This window comes from Notechis scutatus, chromosome 2 (assembly GCF_049901735.1).
Source record: "Notechis scutatus isolate UNSWTSFEM ecotype Mainland chromosome 2, rNotScu1.2, whole genome shotgun sequence".
NCBI classification, from domain to species: Eukaryota; Metazoa; Chordata; class Lepidosauria; order Squamata; family Elapidae; genus Notechis; species Notechis scutatus.
Window position 1 is genome coordinate 5,773,352 of NC_142010.1, and position 23,057 is coordinate 5,796,408.

The window sequence follows — 23,057 nt, forward strand, 5'->3', positions numbered from 1 at the left end:
AGTTGAAGTCCCAGGCTACCAACCTGTCACGGCTCAACTTGATAAAAGAGACAGAATGAGCGTGTTTTCAGGCTCACGTCACTAGGTGGAGCTGTAGCACAACAGCAGCGCCTGGAATACGGTGGCTGAATTGCGACATCCCACGGCGGGGGTGGTGGGGGGGAGGGCGCGAGGCGAAAGGCAGCAACGAGTATTGCTAGAAAGGACGTCTAGGAAAGAAGAGCTGAGGCACTTCCTCTTCCGGCTCACCCAAGGGAAGATGGAGGCGTGGCGGGTGGTGGTCGTGCTCTTCCCAGCGTCGAAGCAGCGGCTGGGAAGTGAGCAGGTCGGAGGAGGAGAAGCCGGGAGGAAGTCCGGGCTCTTTGGTTTCCTCCACGGGGTAAAAGCAGAGAAGCAACAAGGCTGAAAGGTGTCGGGCTGCTGCTTCTGCCGCCACGTTCTTTCTCTCCCCGAATGTTATTACACTCAATGCTGTGCATGATTGAAATCCACTGCCTGTAATTTTCTGCTGGGAAATGGCAGAGACCCAAATTGAAAGGCCTGGGGCAAGTGGGTCTTCAAACTTGGCAAGGTTAAGACTTGTGGACTTCAACTCCCAGAATTCCTGAGCTAACGTGACTGGAGGGGGAATTCTGGGAGTTGAAGTCCACAAGTCTTAAAAGCTGTCAAGTTTGAAGACCCCTGGCCTGGGGATTAAAACATATGAACAACGGTTGTAGGATTTGGGTTTGGCTCAGTCTATCCCAGAAAAGAAGGACTAGGGGGTAACAATGGATGGAAATCAGTATTCCAGTATTTGAGGGTCTGCCCCAAAAAAGGGGATAAATTTATTCTCCGAAGCACCAGAGGACAGGACAAGAAACAATGGAGGAAAAGTAATCAAGGAGGGCAGCAACCTGGAATTCAGGAGAAACTTCCTAGCAGTGAGGTCAATTAAGCAGTGGAACAGCTTTGCCTTCAGATCTTCTGGGGGCCCCATGGCTGGAGGTTTTTAAGAAGAGAGGGGGCAGCCTCTGAAATGGTAATAGGGTCTCTTGCTTGAGTAAGGGGATGGGCTAGAAGACCCACAAGGACCCTTCCAGCTCTATTCTGAAAATGGCACGTAGGAGATTTTTAAAATCTGTATTTTTGGTATTTCATATCCACCCATCTCCCTCGGTCTTGGATCCCTTCACATTTTATTTTTGCGTTTTCCTGGCTAGTGAGGAGTGTCATGGGGAAAACGGATGTTTTAAATCTTGCATAGGATTTGGGCACCATTTCAACTCTTAGCGTTACCCACATTTATAAATTTAGATCCAACAAATGTGAATGAATGCACACATTTTGCACACTGAGAGGCAGATAGATTTTCTACTTAAATGAACTCTTTTTATTTAGGCATGCATATATGTGTAATTTACCAAAGTCAAAAAGAGAGATTTGTGATTGAGTTGACATTTGAACTTGGATCTGCTGGTCTTGCATATGCCAAATGAATAATAATTAATGTTAGATGTTAAACTAGAACTTTGATGTTTGTTTTCCCTGGTAATATATGGGTTTTCTTTTTTCTGCTTTCAAATGTCCTGCAGCTGTTTTTCAAACAATAATGAAACTAATCCATTAATGTGAATTTTACAGATAAAGAGGATGCCCAGAAGAGCACTCTGGACAAACAGAGAATGAAAAGCAGCATTAAAATGCAAAATAACCCATCAATCAAATTTTTTTGACTTCCTTCAGAAAGTGTAAATCTCTTCTCCTTCCTCAGCAGGAAGAAAAGACAGAAACAAAGTTTTGAGCTGGAAAAAATATAGTATGTGCAACTGAAGCAAACATTACATGAGAGGTCAAGGGGGATAATATCCAAATAAAAAAAAGTGGAAATAACTGGAAGTCAGTGGAAAGGAAAAGGTGCCTTGGATAGCCAAAATGGCCAGGTATTAATGAAATCCTTTGATGATAGAAAGTGTAGCTTGAATCAAAGTATCTGGAGGTAAGAGTTCAGAAATATTTTGGCCACCTCTAGAATCCAAGAATATCAGTGTTGGAAAACCCCCACAGATGACTTTTTGGGGGGAAAAACACAGATGGCAGATCAAAGCTGATTATGGATGAGAGGATGCATGAAGTGAAAACCCATATAAATTTTTAGAGAGTGGGAAACGCTCTATCCAAAAAGCTTCCTCATGATTCATGGAAGGACCCATACTGAAGAGAAGCTCTACCAGTGCTCCCAGTGTGACAGCAGATTTAGCATGCACACCGATCTGGTGATTCACAAGAGGACTCACAGTAGGGAGAAACTCTTTGAATGTCCAGATTGTGGGAAAAATTTCTCTCGGAATTCCAAAATAGTAGAACATCAGAGGACTCACACCGGAGAGAAACCATATGAGTGCCCAGATTGTGGAAAAAGTTTCTCTCGGAATTGCAACCTGGTGGAACACAAGAGGACTCACACGGGAGAGAAATCATATAAGTGTGCAGATTGTGGGAAACCTTTCACTCAGAATTCCCAGATGGTGATACACCGGCGAACTCATACGGGAGAGAAACCATATGAGTGTCTCAAATGTGGGAAAAGTTTCAGCCAGAATTCCCACCTGGTGAGACATCAGAGGACTCACACAGGAGAGAAACTGTATGAGTGCCCAGATTGTGGAAAAAGTTTCTCTCGGAATTCCAACCTGGTGAAACACCAGAGGACTCACACGGGAGAGAAACCATATAGGTGCCCAGATTGTGGGAAAAGTTTCTCTCGGAATTCCAACCTGGTGAAACACCAGAGGACTCACACGGGAGAGAAACCATATAAGTGTCCAGATTGTGGTAAATCTTTCAGTCAGAATTCCCACGTGGTGGAACATCAGAGAACTCACACAGGAGAGAAACCGTATGAGTGTCCAGATTGTGGGAAAAGTTTCTCTCAGAATTCCAGCCTGGTAGACCATCAGAGAACTCACACAGGAGAGAAACCGTATGAGTGCCCAGATTGTGGGAAATGTTTCTCTCGGAATTCTAACCTGGTGAAACACCAGAGGACTCACACGGGAGAGAAACCATGTAAGTGTCCAGATTGTGGTAAACCTTTCAGTCAGAATTCCCACGTGGTGGAACATCAGAGAACTCACACAGGAGAGAAACCGTATGAGTGTCCAGATTGTGGGAAAAGTTTCTCTCAGAATTCCAGCCTGGTAGACCATCAGAGAACTCACACAGGAGAGAAACCATATGAGTGCCCAGATTGTGGGAAAAGTTTCTCTCGGAATTCTAACTTGGTGAAACATCAGAGTACTCACACGGGAGAGAAACCATATAAATGTCCAGATTGTGGGAAACCTTTCACTCAGAATTCCAAGTTGGTGATACACCGGCAAACTCATACGGGAGAGAAACCATATGAGTGTCTCAAATGTGGGAAAAGTTTCAGTCAGAATTCCCACCTTGTGAGACATCAGAGGACTCACACAGGAGAGAAACTGTATGAGTGCCCAGATTGTGGAAAAAGTTTCTCTCGGAATTCCAACCTGGTGAAACACCAGAGAACTCACACAGGAGAGAAACCGTATGAGTGTCCAGATTGTGGGAAAAGTTTCTCTCAGAATTCCAGCCTGGTAGACCATCAGAGAACTCACACAGGAGAGAAACTGTATGAGTGCCCAGATTGTGGAAAAAGTTTCTCTCGGAATTCCAACCTGGTGAAACACCAGAGGACTCACATGGGAGAGAAACCATATAGGTGCCCAGATTGTGGGAAAAGTTTCTCTCGGAATTCCAACCTGGTGAAACACCAGAGGACTCACACAGGAGAGAAACCATATAGGTGCCCAGATTGTGGGAAAAGTTTCTCTCAGAATTCCAACCTGGTGAAACACCAGAGGACTCACATGGGAGAGAAACCATATAAGTGTCCAGATTGTGGTAAACCTTTCAGTCAGAATTCCCACGTGGTGGAACATCAGAGAACTCACACAGGAGAGAAACCGTATGAGTGTCCAGATTGTGGGAAAAGTTTCTCTCAGAATTCCAGCCTGGTAGACCATCAGAGAACTCACACAGGAGAGAAACCGTATGAGTGCCCAGATTGTGGGAAATGTTTCTCTCGGAATTCTAACCTGGTGAAACACCAGAGGACTCACACGGGAGAGAAACCATGTAAGTGTCCAGATTGTGGTAAACCTTTCAGTCAGAATTCCCACGTGGTGGAACATCAGAGAACTCACACAGGAGAGAAACCGTATGAGTGTCCAGATTGTGGGAAAAGTTTCTCTCAGAATTCCAGCCTGGTAGACCATCAGAGAACTCACACAGGAGAGAAACCGTATGAGTGCCCAGATTGTGGGAAAAGTTTCTCTCGGAATTCTAACCTGGTGAAACATCAGAGTACTCACACGGGAGAGAAACCATATAAATGTCCAGATTGTGGGAAACCTTTCACTCAGAATTCCAAGTTGGTGATACACCGGCAAACTCACACGGGAGATAAACCATACGAGTGTCTCAAATGTGGGAAAAGTTTCAGTCAGAATTCCCACCTTGTGAGACATCAGAGGACTCACACAGGAGAGAAAACCCTATGAATGTCTGGATTGTGTGTTGTGGTTAGCCAGCAGCAGGTGGAGATGGCTGAGGAGAGTGATGACTCTGATGAAGGGCCAGGACCATCAGGGAGTGGACTGCTGCCTTCAGAGATTGTGGGGGCTGGCAGCAGTGATGAGGCGGTTCCCGAGGAGCCTGTGCCATGTGCACATGCACAAAGGATTACTCGGAGGAAAGAACAATTACAGCAACACAGGTGACTCAGGAGTAAGGCTGCAAGGTAATGGCCCCTCCCTCAAGAGGATAAGTGCCAGGTTTGAAAAAGCGTTCTTTGCAGACAGCAAAGAAGCTCTTAAGCTCAACTGGTGGACATCTTAGTTTCTGTTTGGAGAATCTTGTAAATTAGTTCTTATCTCTGGGCTTTTGGCAGCCTTGACAATCAACTTGGCAAGGCTCTTTCTTGTCGGAGCTAATTAGTGGAAAGCAGCCTTCAGAACAGAATTCGTTATTAAACCTTAAATGGTGGAGGCTGCTGCCTTTGTCTGTGTTTGCTCTTTGGGAACCCAGTTGGGTCAGAACATTGTGGGAAAGAGTTCCCTTATAGATCTAGCCTTCTAAATCATGTAAGGTTACACATAGGGGAGTAATCCTTCAAAGGACCAGATTGCAGACAGTGTCTCACACGAAGTTCCTCCCTGATCACACACAAGGAATGCCACAGGAGGCAAAATTTGATCTGTGTAAAGCAGTGGTTTCCAAAGTGGGCGGTACCGGCCCCCTGGGGGACGGTGGGATGCCTTAGGGCAGGGGTCCCCAACCACCAGGCCGCGGACCGGTCCCGGTCCGTGGAACATTTCCTACCGGGCCGCCGGTTTGCTGGGTGCCGCCATCTTGTTTGACGAGAAAGTGCTTCCAGGTGAGCTTTTCTGGTTGGAAAGCAGCGTTTGGGTCCTGAAGGAATCCTCACGCCTAAGTTTCATTGAAGGGGGGGGCTTCGAACGAAACTAAGGCGCGAGGATTCTTTCAGCACCCAAGGCAAGGCGAGCTGAGCGACCGTCCCGAAGCCGTCCCAAAGTGAAGCCCATCAACAAAGGTACAAAGGAGGAGTTGAAGGTGGCGGGGAGAAGCGGGGGACAGCTGGCTGGCCGGTCGCTCAGCTCGCCTTGCCTTGTCATGTGTGCTGATGCCGGTACCAGGCCGCGGATCATTTTGTGATGCTGGTACCGGGCCGTGACACAAAAAAGGTTGGGGGCCACTGCCTTAGGGGGGTGCTAAGAGGCAAGGGGGGGCGGTAGGAGGGCACTAAGAGGTGGCAGGGAGGCACTGGCACTGTCCGGCAGCCCGGGGTGGGGGGAAACAGGTGGCACGCAGATGGCTACCTCTCTCTCCCCTCTTGTCATCCAGTGCAGCAGCTCTTCCCATGGCAGAATCTACCCATGAAATGAGCTTGTGTGTGTGTCAGAGGAGGAATGTGTGTCGAGGGGGAGGAAACGTTTTTCTCGGGAGTTTTGAGCTGGGAGGGGCCAGAACGAGTTAAAGCACCAATGGGAATTCTCCCTGCTCCAGTGTCATCCGTCTCCGGGCAGAGTCTTCCTTGACTTCACCCGATGGGGGGAGAGAGTTCTGAGCAGAGAGAGAAGCGGAGAAAGTGGGAGGGGGGATCTTTTCAAACTTGGGGGGCTGCATTCTAGGGGGGGTCTTTCATGCCAGCTCCGGAGGAGAGGTTGGACTTCCTTTTGCGCTCCCCCCACCCCCATGATTCTCATCAATATCCCTTTCTCTGTGTGCCTGGAGGGGCGTACTAGATGCCCTTTGAGTTCCCACAGTGCCCAGAGGGCGCCCAGGCTGGAGCTGCCGAGATTCCAGATGGGTAAAATGGAGCCAGAACTTGAGGGGTCCTTCAGGCTCCCCCCGCTCAATCTGGAAGGAGGGAGCCCCAGCAGGTACTGCGGAGGACAAGGGGGAGGCGCAGCCCCACAGCCAGCCAGGACTTGGGAGTCCCACACCCCCCCAATCCGAAGGGAAGCCAGGAAAACCCTCAGCTGACAGTCCATGCAGGAAGATACGGAGAGGATCTGCAGGGATCCCCCCTAATCCAGCTGGATCCTCTCCCCAGGCCCTCTCCCCTTGACGGGGGGGGGGGATTTCCATAGGGATCTCGGCTTTACAGGAGAAAATGGCGTTTTCTGTCCTTGAAACCCGCGTCTCTCTCGAAGAGCCCCTTCCGATCCCCCCTCAGCCCCCAATGGGAAAGCATTTCCCCCTTTCTTTCTGTGGCTCGGGATCCCACTTTTCCTTGCAAAACAGCCCCTGATGAAGATCCCGGAACAAAGTTTGGCCATTTCTCCTCCATTTTCCACTCCTTTCCTCGGACAATTTCAACATCTGCCCATCATTTCAAATTGCAATAATCAGAAAAAAATATATACAAAGTAACATTTTGGGGGGAAATTGCCAATATAAAAATGCAGGCATAGAAGTGGAGTCGTGATGAACTTTTTTTCCCTCAGAAATTTGCATATCTCAGCTGTTAATATAAGCGCTGCTATAACAAGGGTCCTTTTTCTCATGGTTTTTCTTCATTATTTCTTTATTATTGTTTTATCATGGTGTAAAATAGAAAAAAAATAAAGCAAGTGAGGAAATGAGAAAAGGAAAGAAAGGGAAGGAGAAATGTGGGAGAAAGGAGGCGCCGGCCCCGCAGGCACGTAGGGAAAGTAGAGCAAAGCCAGCTCTATTTTTTAAACGCGTCACCACTGCTGCATTCTAGGTGCCGGTCCCGCAGGTCCACCCCATTGAGCCCGCTGCACCGGAGGGACCTGCCCAAGCAAGTCCGAGCGGAGCAGTGCACCAAGTCAATGGGGTGAGCCTGGGAGAGGGAAAGAGAGAGAGAAAAGAAAGAGAGAAGGAAGAAAAGGGAAAGAAAGAAAAAGGAACAGACAAAGAAAGAGCGGGGGAAGGAGGGAGAGAGCGAGAGCGCTGATGCATCAGATTGAAATGAGAGCTAGTTTAGACTTGAGGCCCTTTTCCACATTGAAACATCTTTGACAGCATCTTTACCAGTACACTGAAACATCTTTTGCTTCTATTAAAGGTTTTGTGAACGAAACATGGTCAAGACTATGAGGAAGCTCTCACATTTTGTTGAGGCTTTAAACAGGATCCATTGGACCAGACCTCCATCCTAAAAAATTACTTTTCCCCAATGTATTACAGTGCCAATTCTGAAGAAGGCAAAACCAAAACGTACTGGTAAATTACAAGGAGAACACACACACACACACACACTCCCTTCTAACCCTGCTGGAGCAGGTGATTGGACTAGAATAGATATCTCATTATCTTTCTCCTCCCTCCCTCCCTCCGTTATTTCTTTTTCTTTCTGTCCCTTCCTTCCATCCCCCCTCTTTCTTTGTCCCTTTTTCTTTATTTCTTTTTCTTTCTGTCCCTTCCTTCCATCCCCCCCTTTCTTTGTCCCTTTTTCTTTCTTTCCCTTTTCTCTTTCTCTTCTTCCTTCTCTCTTTCTCTCTCTCTCTCTCTCTCTTCCTCTCTCTCTCTTCCTCTCTCAGGTTCACCCCATTGACTTGGTGCACCACTCCACTCAGACTTGCTTGGGCAGGTCTCTCCAGGGGAACGGGCTCAACAGGGGGGACCTGTGGGGCCGGCACCTAGAACACAGCAGTGGCAGCACGTTTGGAAAGTACAGCAAAGCCAGAGGTCGGTAATTTTTGCTGCAAAGAATCACAAAAGCTTCTGGGCTGTGCTCAAGAAGGGACACACATGTCAATGCAATTCAGCAACATAAAATAAATACAAATAAAACAAATCAACAAGAATCGGCAAAGCATCTCTGATTAGATTTTATTCGCTGCTAGACTCTAAACAGAGATGCTTTGCCGATTCTAGTGCTCCAGCAGGGTTAGAAGGGAGTGTGTGTGTATGTGTGTGCATGGCTGTCAAAACTCCAAAAACAGGTCAAGTAGCTCTGGGGAGGCCAGTCATAAATTAGAACACTTGCTAAACAACTGGCCATTAAGTGAGGACCACTTGTATTTGGTTTGCCAGTCACCTGGCTACGCCCACCCAGTCACATGACCACCAAACCACAGCTACCAGGTCACATGACCAGCAAGCCACACCCAGCCAGTCATGTGACCAGCAAGCCACACCCTCAAATTAGGCCACACCCACAGAAATTTGAATCCCACCCCTGGATGGAGGCACCGAGGATGAATTTGTAGCACCAAGGGGATCGTGGACTGAAAAACTTTGGAAACCACTGGTGTAGAGGAATCTTGAATTTCGTTTCTTGTCCCTTATTGGAAGTCCATCTGAGTAGTTAACCATTTAATTTCTTGCATGATTCTTTTTAGTGAAACATGTCTTAGTATCAAACATCAGGGAGGAATGGAATGGAATCGGGTGGGTTTCTACCGGTTCTGTCCACTTCTGTAGAACCGGTAGCTCTGAAGAGCAGCAGACATAGAACCGGTTCTATGTCTGCAGATGTTTTTGCCCACTCGCCCACCTGGGCTCTTACCTGATCTTTATTTCCTGATTTTTCAACTTCAGCTGCCGAACGAGGCACAGCTGCAGTTAAAAAAGCAGAAAAGAGGGCTGTTTCAAAGACTGCTTCTCTGCACACAGCATGCTGATGACGATTTACAGGCGCGCGGCTCGCAGCGTTCAGGGAAGCTCGTAAATCCCAAACCGGTAATTAACCCTGTCGTATCCCACCCCTGAATGGAATGCAATAATGTTGAATAGGAATAGGAATATAGAATAGAATATTTTATTTGGCCAATTGTGAATTCCTACCTGGTGATACACAAGAAGACTCACACAGGAGAAAAAACCATATGAGTGGCCAGATTGTGAGAAAGATTTCAGTAGAAGGTTTAGCCTCATAAATCATATAAGATTACACCTGGGAGAAACCATTCAAAAGCCCAGATTGTGGAAGGTATTTCACACAGAATTCCATCTTAATCACACAGAAGAAATTACTCATTAGGTGAAATTTGATAGAAGAATGATAGTGTAGAGGAATGTTGAATTTCATTCGTCTCATTGGAAGCCCAGCTGAAAAATCAACCATTTAATTTCTTGCTCGATCCTTTTTAGTCAAACGTGTCTTTAAAAAGTTCCTTTGTCTGGCCCAGTGCGGTCATTCCCTTTTATGGAGTCAAGGAAAACTGCTGTTCTGGGCCAGAGAAAGAAAGCTTGGATCTGCATTAGGACTATTTGCCACCTCGTTATTTCTACATAGAATAAACATGGGATTGAAACATGTATGTATTTATGTGTTTTTACATATTAAGAAAATGTGTATGGCAGCCCAACTCAAGGCAATCCCAGACTTATAGCAATAGCACTTAGACTTATATATCCACCTCACAGTGCTTTACAGCCCTGTCTCAGCTGTTTAATAAAACTTTAATACCAACTATATTGCAAATGGCAATATGCAAAGCATCCACATTTTACATGTACTTGCCCTGCAAGTACAAGGCACTTCTAGCAAGGTTGATGGGATTTTGATCATCAGGGAATCCCCAAAAAAGGTGATTCTAGCTTTTGCTCAAATTAGAAGTTAACCAGGCCTTGTGGTCTTATTAACTACGTTCCTGTCTGGTGCCATTCTTGCTGAAAACTGGTAATATTTCTCTTTACAAGGAGTTAAATTGAAAAAACTTAACCACAGGATTAGTGGAATATAAATTTGATATATGAAATATATGATGGACAGCCTTAGCTATTTTTTAACGTTCATCTCTTTCTTCTGACTTATTGAGCCTTAGCTATTTTTTAACGTTCATCTCTTTCTTCTGACTTATTGAAAATATTTATGTAGCCATCCATGTTATAACAAACTTTGGCCACCTCCAAAGCAAAAATTAACTTAAAAACTATGTGAAAACCAAGTGCATACAGACCTGTCACCAAATCAAGCTTCCGATGTGTAGCACCTTTTCTCATCCAGGTGCTTGGGGGAAATGTTAGATCACCTTTGCTTTATGGAAGAGCAAAAGGATAAAGGCCTGCAAAACATCAAGGGGAAGAGTGTTTCATAGGGCAGCGTTTGCAACAGAAAAAGGCTGACTTCCTAGCTCCTATTTGATGGCCATATTTAAGGGAAGGGAATAGGAGTGTAGCCAACCTCTGACCTGGAAGAACAGATAGATGCAAGAATAAAGGTGGGGCAATAATGACAGGAACTATGGTGGCTCAGTGCTTGGAATGCCTTATTGCTGGCTGACTGCCCGCATTCTAGAGTTCGATCCTAACATGGCTCGACATTTACTTATCCTATCCAGTAGTGGGAGATCCAGTTAAATTGCTGTCTGGCTCCACTCCGCCTCTTCCAGGAGTCCCCACATGGCCCATGTTCACTCCCAGGGAGCTGCAGGAAGGCCTACTAGGCCCAAAATGGGGCACAGGGGTACGGCGTGGGCCCCCTGCACCCTGTTTTTTGCTTCCGGGGGTGCAGGGGACTGAGTGCTGCCTGTCACACACCCTGACCACACCCACCCAGCCAGTCATTAGGGCAGAGAACCGGTTGTTACATTATTTGAATCCCACCACTGCTTCTTTCCTTCTGAGATCAGTAAAATAATGACCCAGGTTGTTGCTGACAATATGCTGACACTGTAAACCGAGTATGGTATAAAGCACTTTGGGGCGGCAAATAATTCTAAGTGCTGCTACTGTAATAAAAGAAATAGCTTAAAAGCTCACAACCAGCATGTTGAGTTGCACCTTAAAGAAATGTATCCAGTGCAGCTTGCATGACATGGACAAACTCGGGGCCCCCATCATTGTGTCTGCTGCTGCGTTGTGGACCAGTTGGAAGTTTTTGGGTTGCCCAGTGCAGTGATCCAAATGAGGTGATCAAGGGATGAGTGACCCGTGTGCAAGGCCTCCCAGTCCAGGAAAGGACGCAATTGGTGGAATAGATGAATCTATGCAAAGCGCCTCCCCTGGTCACAATCTCAAGCAGGAGTCACGAGTCCAGGCGGACCCTCAGATTGTGCACCAGGTCAGTCGCCAAAGGTGACCCCTAAGACCCTGCAACTGTCACAAATATCAGTCCACTGCAAAGCCTCTGAATTTTGATCACGTGACAATGGCAATGGTGCAATGGTTGTGTGAAAAAAATGGTCATAAATCCATTTTTTCAGTAAGGATGTAATTTCAAATGGTCACTAAATGAAATTAAGTCCAGGACTACCTGTACACAATTGGTCATCAAAGTATGGGTGGCCTCCCCTAGTGATTTGATGTAGATGTTAAAAAGGCTTGATCTGTGGGGCACGCCAAATTGCAGGGGGCGAGAATCGGTCTCCATTCTCCTAGCCACACTGACTCGAACCGGGATGGAGAAGTAGAACCACAGTAACAAAATGCCTCCCATTCCCAGTCCCCAAAGCTGGTGCAGGTGGATATCATTGTAATTGTGACTGAAACCTGATGAGAGGTCTGGGAGGGACATAATAGTTGTAGCCTGTCTATCCCAACCCCTCCAGAAGTCCATGAGAATTGCAACTGGTGGCATTTTGGTGACGTGTCCTGGCCTGAACCGAGATGGGCTCAGGTGCCTTTCTCCTGCAAAAGCCCTTTCGCTGAATGGCAAAGCCAGAGCTAGAAGCAGAGGGAGAGTTGAAGCTGCCAAACTTTCATGGCCCTCTTCATAAAAATGAGCCAGAAGGGTGGATAGAAAAGCAAAAAATCCCAAAAAAGAAAGGAGAAAAAAAAATTGAGGCTTTCCCTTTAAAATGAAAAGCAAACGTAAAAATATTACAAAAATAAAGGTTTTTTTTAAAAAGTACAGTAAAGCTGGTAAGGAGGGGTAGCACAACTTAAAAGAAATAAAAAGGACACACTGCACTTTATTTAATTATCCAAGGCTCTTATTATAACTCTCTTCTCCAAAGACTTATCAGCTTTTCTTTTCGTAAGCTTCAACACCAGGCTTCAATTGTTGATAGAAATCCAGAAGAACACCTGCAATAACACTCTCCTGTGCTCTTCCCTCTATCTTATCACATAGCAATGTCCTTGAAAAGGAGTCTCAGATCTTTCTTTCTCAGCCTTCTCAGCTTCGTCTATAACATTTTCAAGCCTCTAGTTGGCAGTGTTACAAAGTTTCTTTGCTCTCACTTTCCCCCTCCTTTCCCAAGCAAAACGTAATGAAAGTTAAAAAAAGGAAAAAATATACATATATGTATATGTATATATATATATGTTTTCTTAAGTTTTCGCGGGTACTTACATGTATGGCATTCAGCTTTGTTCGGGTATTTTCCCACGTCATTATAGTTGTGCTTTTAAAGTTGTAGCAACGTTTCGGCAGAATCTCATCTGCCATCATCAGGCTTCTGTATGATGTCTGTATTCTGTATGATGGCAGATGAGATTCTGCCGAAACGTTGCTACAACTTTAAAAGCACAACTACAATGACGTGGGAAAATACCCGAACAAAGCTGAATGCCATACATGTAAGTACCCGTGAAAACTTAAGAAACACACCCACACCCACACACCACACACACCCACACCCCCCCACACACACATAAATAAATAACTAAAGGGAGCCTCTAGCCTAAAATATTGCAAAATCAAAAAGGAGAAGAAAAGGTAGATATAAATAAGAAAAGAACCAGTCCAGTTAGAACCAGTCCTCTTCAGATGCTGATGCACTTATAAGTGATCTTTATCTGCAGCAATGCCTTGAACCTCTCATGATTTTCTGATGCATTATAAATTGCTGTTGAGGGTATAAAGCCTGTCAGGATGCCAACTGCCTAGAAGGAGGGAAAATAACACTTTCAGACCTATCCTGACCTTGGGAAAGAAATATGGGCAGTTGTCACCTTTGCATTGCTTAGATAGGGATGGGCGCCAATAGGAAAGACCGTGTTTCTTAGCAAAACATGGAAGTAAAAGAAAATAAAATCCCAGAAGAAACAAAGGGCCGAGCTTCACTTTTCACTCAGTTGCAAGGCAAGTTTCCATTGGTTTCGTTTTTGCAAAATAAGCTCCTGGCTCAGTTGCAGTGATGATGAGGGCGTTCCTTCAACACCCCAAATGACAGACTAGGGCTAGATCATCTTAGAGAAAAGTTATGGATGTGGTTGCTAAGAGTGGAAAATGGTACTTTATTAAAAAATTTTTTTTTAGAAATGCCAGATAGTTGAAAGGTGAGCTGCAGGTGGAAGATGAGTTGTGAGGGCAGGTTGGAGGAGAAACTTGGAAGTTTCAAGTAGGTCCGTTTGGTTTCCTCTGAATAGAAGCAGCAAAGGAACAAGGCTGAAATATGTAGGCTGCTGCTGCTGCTGCATATTCCTTCTCTTCCCAAATGTTATTACATTTATATTGCGTCATTTTAAATTTCTACCTGTAATTTTCCACTGGGAAATGTGAGGCACTAAAATTTAAAGGTTACGAGACAAAAACATGACGGGTTGCTTAATTTAGGTATGGCTAGTCTAGAGAAAAGAAGAACTAGGGGGGACACAATGGCAGTATTCCAGTATTTGAGGGGCTGCCATAAGGAGGAGGAAATCCACTTATTTTCCAAAGCACCAGAGGGGCAGGACAAGAAGCAACGGATGGAAACTAATCAAGGAGAGAAGCAACCTGGAATTGAAGAAGAAACTTCTAATATTGAGAAAAAAACCAGTGGAACAGCTTGTTCTTCAGAAGTTGTGGCTGGAAAATCACTGTCTTAAGAAACGACAGCCACTTGTCTTAAATGGTTATAGGGTCTCTTGCTGGAGCAGTGGGTTGGGCTAAAAGACCCTATAAAGACCCTTTTAGTTCTATTCTGCATTTTGAGATTTGGGAGATTTAAGAAGTCTTTATTTTTCATATTTCTTAACTGCCATTTCCCTCAGTCTTCATCTAACACTTGATTCCCTGTGATTTTATTGACATGTTGTTTTCCTTGCAAGTGAGGAGTTTTATGGGGCAAAAAAAATATATCAGAAAATAAAAGACAAGCTGAATAGTCAAGAACTTGTTGATGATTCAAGCTCTGTAAAGGACCTTGGAATACTCACCTCTAATGATCTAAGTGCTAGAGCCCACTGCAACTACATAGCCAAAAAGGCATTAAGAGTTATTAACCTTATCCTACGTAGCTTTTTCTCTGGTAATATCACACTACTAACCAGAGCATACAAAACATTTGCTAGACCAATACTCGAATACAGTTCATCAGTCTGGAACCCTCATTACGTATCTGATATTAGCACAATTGAGAAAGTCCAGAAATATTTCACAAGGAGAGTTCTCCACTCTTCTACTCGTTGTAGAATACCTTATGCCACCAGACTTGAAATTCTAGAACTAGAAAACCTTGAATTACGCCTGTCTTCGGTCTGACTTAAGCATGGTATATAAAATCATACATTGCAATGTCCTACCTGTCAATGAATACTTCAGCTTCAACCATAACAACACAAGAGCACACAATAGATACAAACTCAAAGTAAACCGCACCAAACTTGATTGCAGGAAATACGACTTCAGCAACAGAGTGGTCAACGTCTGGAATACTCTACCCGACTCTGTAGTCTCTTCCCCAAACCCCAAAAACTTTAACCTTAGACTGTCTACTATTGACCTCACCCCCTTCCTAAGAGGTCTGTAGGGGGCGTGCATAAGCGCACCAACGTGCCTACCGTCCCTGTCCTATTGTTTCTCTTATTCTTTTATTTTTCTTATATGTACCCATTTCATGTATTCACAACTATGTATACGCTTATACTTATTATCTTGTAAACAATTGGCAAATCAAATAAATAAATAAATAAATAAATAAATAAAAATCCAACCCAGCAGAGTTAAGTTCATTAAGTTCCAGCTTCATTAAGTTCCAGAGATAAGTTTTGAGCAGTTATCCTGTGCCCTGCCCCCCCAACCAGGAAAAAGTGCTTGGAACCAAAAAAGGTTCACTTTCTCCTTTCCAATTTGCATGTCATTCCCACCCTTCATACCCCCATACATATACAGTATATACACACTCAACGGAAACTTTCCTTTGGTTTAGTTGCCCTTCTGGCAAGCGAAGCTTCGGGCTCAGCTCCCTCTTGGGGCGACCTGAAAGAAAAGGTTTGGAATGGAGCCTCAGGGAGAAAAGCTACCGATGAGCTCGATGGGAACTTGATAATAATATAATAAGACTTGATGGCACTTAAGGAAGTCCAGAACCAATGAGAACACCTTCAAACGGCTTAGGGGTAGAACGAGCCTTACGGCGCTAGATGGCGCTCTACAGAGGAGCAACACTCGCGGCAAAGAAAGTAGGTACGGTGTAGCGGCGTCAGAGCTATTCTAGGGAAGAGAGAGAGAGAGAGAGGCTGAGATTGAACGGGTTGAAACGATAGAGTAGTCGTTTGCTAGAGAGGTTGTAAAGGAGAGAGGCGAAGGGCAGGGGAACTTCGTCTTCCGACTCAGTCACGGGAGGCTGATGGCGTCGGCGGAGTTTCTTGTCCTGCTTGGAGGGTCGAAGCGGTTCCTGGGAGGTGAGTGGAGGGCAGGTCGGAGGAGAAGCCCGGGGCAAGTCGGGCCCTTTGGCTTCCTGCACGGCGGGGAAGCAGGGAAGGGAGAAGGCTGAAACATTTTTTATATTTTATTAATTCATTTAGTCAAGAGATTATAGATAACAGGTAATCATAGTTATGAATACATGAAATGGATACGAATATAAAAGAATCAATAGGAGAGGGACGGTAAGCACGTTGGTGCGCTTATGCACGTCCCCTACAGACCTCTTAGGAAAGGGGTGAGGTCAATAGTAGACAGTCTAAGGTTAAAGTTTTTGGGGTTTGGGGAAGAAACCACAGAGTCAGGTAGAGTATTCCAGACATTGACCACTCTGTTGCTGAAACATGGCCGGCTTCTGCTGCATATTCATTCTTTCCCCAAACCTTATTATCCTTTTGCTGCATGATTTAAAACTTCTGCCTGCGATTTTTCCCCTGGGAGATTTGGGACATTTAAAAAGTCTTTATTTTTTGTATTTCTTAAGTGCCCAGTTCGCTCATCCTTCACGCAACACATGATTCCTTGTCATTTGATTGACATGTTGTTTTGATGGAAAGCGAGGAGTTTCTTGTGCAAAACGGATATTTTGCATAGGATTTGGGAACCATTTCGTCACTTAGTATCTGCACCTTTCCAAATTTAGATTTTAAAAAATTGAGAAAATGAACTTTTGGGACATTTTGCACACTGAAATAAATACACATAGATTTTCTATATACATAAATTGATAGGTCTTTATTTCTCCATGAATATGCTTGCATATTTGTCTGATCTATCCAAGCCAAAAAGAGAATTTTATGAAATTAAACTACAATTTTGGTGTTTGTTTTTTCATGCAAATATATCGGGCTTTTTTGCTGCTTTCTCATGTATTGGTTGGATTTTTAAACAATATTAAAGGGATTAATATGTATTTTGCAGATAAAGAGGATGCCAAGAATACCACACAGCGCAACAGAGAATGAGAAGCAGCATTAAAATGCCATCAATGGAAATCTTTTCCATTTCCTCTGCAAATTGTAAGAGATCCCAAATATATTTTGCCTCCTCAGGAATCCAAAAATATCATTTTGGAAAACCTCCACAGATTGCCTACAGTGGAAAAATCATAGCTTTCTGATCACAGTTGATTATGCAAGAGAGGATCTACCCAGTTAAAAATTATATAAATGTTTGGAATGCGGACAGTGCTTTATTCAAAATTCTTCCTCGTGATTCATTGAATGACCCAAACAAGAAAGAAACTATCAGTGCTGCCAATTACAACAAAAGATTAAGCATGAGCACCAATGTGGTGAAACACAAGAGGACTCAGAATGGGGAGACAAACTTTGAATGCCCTGTTTGTGGGAAAAGTTTCACACGGAATTCTGATCTGGTGATACACCAGATGTCTCACAGAATAGAAAGACCATATAAGTGTTCCGAATGTGGAAAAAGTTTCAATTGGATCTGTCGCCTGAAGATACACCAGAGGACTCACAAAGGAGAAAATCCATATGAGTGCCAAGATTGTGGGAAAGGTTTCAATTGGAATTCTCTACTGGTGGAACATCAGAGGACTCACACAGGAGAAAAACCCTATGAGTGTCCTGATTGTGGGAAAGATTTCTCTAGGAAATCTGACCTGGTGAAACATCAGAGGACTCACACAGGAGAGAAACCATATAAATGTCATGACTGTGGGGAAAGTTTCAGACAGAATTCATACCTGGTGAAACACCAGAGGACTCATACGGGAGAGAAACCGTATGAGTGTTCAGATTGTGGGAAAGATTTCAGTTGCAATTCTGCCCTAGTGAAACATCAGAGGACTCATACAGGAGAAAAACCATATAACTGTCCTGATTGTGGGAAAAGTTTCAGTCACAATTCCTACCTGGTGAAACATCAGAGGACTCATACAGGAGATAAACCATATAACTGTCATGATTGTGGGAAAAGTTTCAGTCATAATTCCTACCTAGTGAAACACCAGAGAACTCACATGCAGGAGAAACCATATGAGTGTTCAGATTGTGGAAAAGCTTACAAGTGGAATTCTTACCTAGTGACACACCAAAAGATTCACACAGGTGAAAAACCATATGAGTGCCTGCAGTGTGGGAAAAGTTTCATTCAAAATTCCAACCTTGTGCGGCATCACAGGATTCACACTGAAGAGAAACCATATAAATGTCCAGATTGTGGGAAAAGTTTCACTCAGAATTGTGACCTGATAATACACCAGAGGACTCACATGCAAGAGAAACCATATAAGTGTTCAGATTGTGGGAAAGGTTTCAGTTGCAATTCCGACCTGGTGATACATCAGAGGACTCACACAGGAGAGAAACCATATAAATGTCATTGTGGAAAATGTTTCAGTCAGAATTCGTACCTGGTGAAACACCAAAGGATTCACACAGGAGAGAAACCATATAAATGTCCTGATTGTGGGAAAAGTTTCAGTCAGAATTCCTACCTAATGAAACATCAGAAAACTCACATGGGAGAGAAACCATATAAGTGTATTGATTGTGGAGAAAGTTTCCATCAGAATTCTCACCTGGTGGTACACCAGGCAATTCACACAGAGGAGAAACGGTATCAGTGTGTGGACTGTGGTAAATATTTCAGCCAAAATTCTGATCTGGTGATACACCAGAGGACTCATGCAGGAGAAAAATTATATGAGTGTCTATTTTGTGGGAAAAGTTTCAGTCAGATTTCCAACCTGGTGCAACACCAGAACACCCACACAGGAGAAAAACCATATGAGTGCCTGGATTGTGGGAAAAGATTCAGTTGGAATTTTCACCTGGTGATACACCAGAAGACTCATACAGGAGAGAAACTGTATGAATGTCCAGAATGTCAGGAAAGTTTTAGTATCAAGTCAGAATTGGTGAAGCACCAGAAGACTCATAGAGGAGAGAGGCTGTATGAGTGTCCTGATTGTGGGAAAAGCTTCCCTCGAAAGTCCAAGTTGTTGAGACATCAGAGAACTCACACGGGAGAGAAACCATATGAGTGTCTGTATTGTGGGAAAAAATTCAGTCAGAATTCCAACCGGTTGATGCACCAGAAAACACACACAGGAGAAAAGCCATATCAGTGTCCAGATTGTGGGAAAAGTTTCAATCAGAATTCCTACTTGGTGAAACACCAGAAGATTCACAGTGGAGAAAAACCGTATAAGTGTCTTGAATGTGGGAAAAGTTTCAGTCGGAATTCCCATTTGGTGATACACCAGAGGACTCACACAGGAGAGAAACCATATGAATGTCCGGATTGTGGGAAAGATTTCAGTACTAGAACTAGCCTTATAAATCATGTAAGGTTACACATTGGGGAGTAAACATTCAAATGCCCAGATTGTGCACAGTGTTTCACACAAAGTTCCTTATTACACAAGAAATTCCATGGGAGGCAAAATTTGCTGTGCGTAGAGGAATCTTGAATTTCATTTCTTGTCTCTCATTGGAAGCCCTGTTGAAGAACATTTAATTTCTTGCGTTTCTTTTTAGTGAAACTTGTTTTACTATCAGAAATGAGTGAGGAATAGAATAGAACAATAATGTTGGAAGGGATTTTGTATGTCATTTAGTCCAACCCATTACTCAAGAAATGGACTGTATACTGTTTGACACGTGGAGGTTGAGTCTCCTTGAAAGCATCCAATGATGAAGCAAAACCACAACTTCTGAAGGCGTTCTTCTGTTCCATTGGAAAATAGGTTGCTTCCCTCTTGTTTGTGACAGCCCCTCACATTGGAAGACTCCTATCATGTCACCGCTGGTCCTTCTCTTCACTAGATTCACCATGGCCAGTTCTTGTAACTGTTCTTCATATGTTTTAGCCTGCAGGTCTGTAATCTGGGAACTCCTTTGCTGGGCGAGAGAAAGCGAGTTTGGATGTGTACTAAGTATGTTTGCTGCTTTGAGTTATTTCTATATATAATATAGGGAGATATGTATGTATGTATGTATGTATGTATGTACAGGGAACTTCTAGGCACTTCTAGTACAGGGCACTTCTAGCAGGGTTGGTGTCAATTTGATGGTCTGAGAATCCCAAAAAAGTTATTCTTGCTTTTGTTCAATTTGTAAGTTAAACAGGCCAATGGGCCTTACTAATTATGTTTCTGTCTGTCGCAGTTCTTTCTCAAAACTGATTATTTTTCACCTCGCAAAGAGTTGGAGATGTTCACCTTAGGATTAGTGGTATTTAAATTTAATAAATACAAAAACCTCGTTGCAAATCAAGCTTCTGATGCACTCACTGTCCAATACGAATATTTAAGGGAAGGGGCTAGGAGCATGCCCTGACCTGGCAGAGCAGAAGATGAGAGGAATAGAATAGAATAATAAAGTTGGAAGGGACTTTGTCCCTGATTCCAAGTTGGATTGGTCATCTAATCTTCTAGTCCAACCCAGCAGTGGGTTGGTCATCTAGTGTCCGAACCACCGCTCCAAGAGGATACCCTATACCATTTTTGACACATGGTCAAGTCTCTTCTTTACAGCCTCCAGTGTCGAAGCATCCACAACTAATGAAGGCAAAGCTGTTCCATTGGCTGGTTGTTCTCAGTCTCAGAAAATTCCTCCTTATTTCTGGTTTGACTCTTTCCTTGATCAATTTCTATCCGTTCTTCCTTGCTTGGCTTTCGGTTGCATTGGGAAATAGGTTGCTGCCCTCCTGTCTGTGACAGCCCCTTACATATAGGAAGACTGTTCTCATGTCACTGCTGGTTCTTCACTAGACGAGCCATGCAACCACCGTTCTTCATATGTTTTAGCCTGCAGGCTTCTAATCTGATCTGAGCTTCCTTTCTATAGCCCAGTGCAGTAGTTCAGTTTTACGGAACCGAGGGGAACTCCTTTGCTGGGTGAGAGAAAGTGAGCATGGATTTCTAGAAAGTATGCTTGCTGCCTTGAGTTATTTCTATATATAATATAAAGGGGGGATGTAAACTCCGTAGGTTTGTATGCATTTATTTTTACTTGGGAAGAAAATGTATATGGCAGCCCAACTCATGACTCCAGATGGTTTACAGCTGTGATGGCAAACCTATGGCATATGTGCCACAGGAGGCACGCACAGCCATTTGTGCCGGCATACGAGCCGCAGGGAAACTTACCTCACTGCGCATGTGCGTGCCTCACAGCTGATTTTCCTGTAATGCCGGAAGTGACAAAATGGGCCTACTTGGCCTGCAGAGGCTTTTTTCAAGCCTCTGGGAGGCCAAAAAAGGCCTCCAACCAGCCGAAAATCAGCCTGTGAGGCGCAGTGCAAGTAAAGGGGGGGGGGCATGGGGATTGTGCGCACATGCGCAGGGGCGTGGGGGGCATGTATTGCCTTCTGGGTGTTGGCACGTGAGTGCACGAGCGCTAGCGCACGCACAGTTTTTGGCACAGGAGCCCAAAAAGGTTAGCCACCACTGGTTTACAGCCATAAAACCTTCATAGGAAAACCAATAAACCCCATATATAGCAAATGGCAAAATGCAAAGCCTCATATATCCAGGCCCTGCACATTCAGGTTGATAGCAATTTGATGCTCTTGAGAATTCCAAAAAGGTGATTCTTGCTTTTGTTCAGTTTATAAGTTAAACAGGCACCTTGGCCTTATTAATTATGTCTGTGCCCGGTGCCATTCTTGCTCAAAATGGGTTATTTTTCTCCTCGCAAGGAGTTAAGTTGGAGAAGTTCACCTCAGGATTGAAGGCATTTAAATTTAATAAATACAAACATCTGGTTCCAGATCAAGGTTTTGATGCAGGGTCTGCAATGCAAAAGACTTAACTATCCAATATGAATATTTTAAGGGTAGGAGCGTGCCCACCTTATCTCACCTGCTGGGACAGGTGGATGCATAAATAATAAAGGTGGGTGGGACAATAATGACAGGTGTCCTTGTGTCTCAGTGGTTAGAATGCAGTATTACCAGCTGACTCTGCCCACAGCCTGGCATTTGATCCTGGCAAGGCTCAAAGTTGATTCAGTTTTCCATCCTTCTGAGATCAGTAAAATGAGGACCCAGATTGTTGGAGACAATATTCTGACATTAAACCAAGAGTGGTATAAAACACGGTGGGGTGGTATAGAGTTCTAAGTGCTATTGCAATAATAAAGACATAGTTTTAAAGGTGGTGACCAACATGTTGAATTGCACCTTAAAGAAATGAATCGCACCACAAAGATGTCACATGGACAACCTAGGGGTCCCCCCATTACTGTGTATGCCACTGCGTTCTGGAGCATTTGAAGTTTATGGGAGGCCCAGAGTAGTAATCCAAACAGGAGGTGACCAAGGCATGAGTGACCCATGTGCAAGTCCTGTCCGTCCAGGAAAGGACACAATTGGTGCCATAGATAAATCTGTGCAAAGCCCCTCCCCTAGCCACAATCTCCTCAAGTAAGAGGCTTGAGTCCAGAAGGACCCCAAGATTATGCATCAGGTCAGTCACAAAAGGTGATCTAATGACACCAGGACACTGCAACGGTCAAATATAAGTGAATTGCTGACCTTCTGAATTTAGATCACGCAACAATGGGGATGATGCACTGGTTTTAAGTGTAAAAAAGTGCCTGCCAATTAGTGGTGGGATTAAAAAATTTTTTACTACTGGTTGTGGACGTGGTTTGGTGGGCGTGGCTTTGTGGGTGTGGCAGGGGAAGGATACTGTAAAATCTCCATTCCCTCCCCACTCCTGGGGGAAGGTTACTGCAAAATCCTATTCCCTCTGCACCCCACTAACCTGCTTTGCAGCCCCATTCTCCTGTGCAGGGCAACAAAAGAAGAGCCAGCCGATCAGCTGGGACTCAGGAGGCAGAGAATAGATGGGAGCAGGGCCAGTCAGAGGTGGTATTTGCCGGTTCTCCGAACTACTCACAATTTCCACTACCGGTTCCCCAGAACTGGTCAGAACCTGCTGAATGCCACCTCTTCTCCCATTTCCAGTCCCCAAAACCGGTTCAGAAAGATATGTTCATTGTCA

The 23,057-nt window shown here is 44.3% G+C and overlaps 5 protein-coding genes across 15 annotated transcripts in view; all 5 read left to right on the plus strand.

Moving 5' to 3' along the window:
• LOC148131647 (uncharacterized) overlaps positions 1 to 5,215 on the plus strand; it is a 44,864-nt gene extending 39,649 nt beyond the window's left edge. Inside the window, exons 2-3 of one of the 3 annotated variants that reach the window (XM_087952924.1) lie at positions 1,832 to 4,556; positions 5,088 to 5,215. In XM_087952924.1, coding sequence (XP_087809050.1) covers positions 2,172 to 4,556; positions 5,088 to 5,171 — 2,469 coding nt within the window. In that variant the 5' untranslated portion in view covers positions 1,832 to 2,171 and the 3' untranslated portion in view covers positions 5,172 to 5,215. Of the gene's footprint in view, positions 1 to 1,831; positions 4,666 to 5,087 lie in introns of those variants that run through there. The other 2 variants (XM_087952925.1, XM_087952923.1) reach the window with 2 other exon arrangements.
• Positions 1 to 23,057, plus strand: part of LOC113427114 (uncharacterized) — an 88,809-nt gene that overhangs the window by 46,596 nt on the left and 19,156 nt on the right. The window lies entirely within an intron of this gene.
• The window catches only part of LOC148131646 (uncharacterized), a 93,408-nt gene that overhangs the window by 41,172 nt on the left and 29,179 nt on the right, over positions 1 to 23,057 (plus strand). The gene's annotated exons all lie outside the window — the stretch shown is intronic.
• Positions 1 to 23,057, plus strand: part of LOC148131650 (uncharacterized) — a 103,826-nt gene that overhangs the window by 23,790 nt on the left and 56,979 nt on the right. The window contains exons 1-2 of one of the 5 annotated variants that reach the window (XR_015747038.1): positions 15,947 to 16,053; positions 16,997 to 20,034. Coding sequence is in view for 2 of the 5 variants with exons in the window: in XM_087952964.1 (XP_087809090.1) it covers positions 17,208 to 19,415 (2,208 nt within the window). In the remaining 3 variants the exon portion in view is untranslated. Of the gene's footprint in view, positions 1 to 15,946; positions 16,054 to 16,996; positions 20,319 to 23,057 lie in introns of those variants that run through there. The other 4 variants (XM_087952965.1, XR_015747037.1, XR_015747036.1 and 1 more) reach the window with 4 other exon arrangements.
• Positions 1 to 23,057, plus strand: part of LOC148131649 (uncharacterized) — an 84,448-nt gene that overhangs the window by 23,790 nt on the left and 37,601 nt on the right. The gene's annotated exons all lie outside the window — the stretch shown is intronic.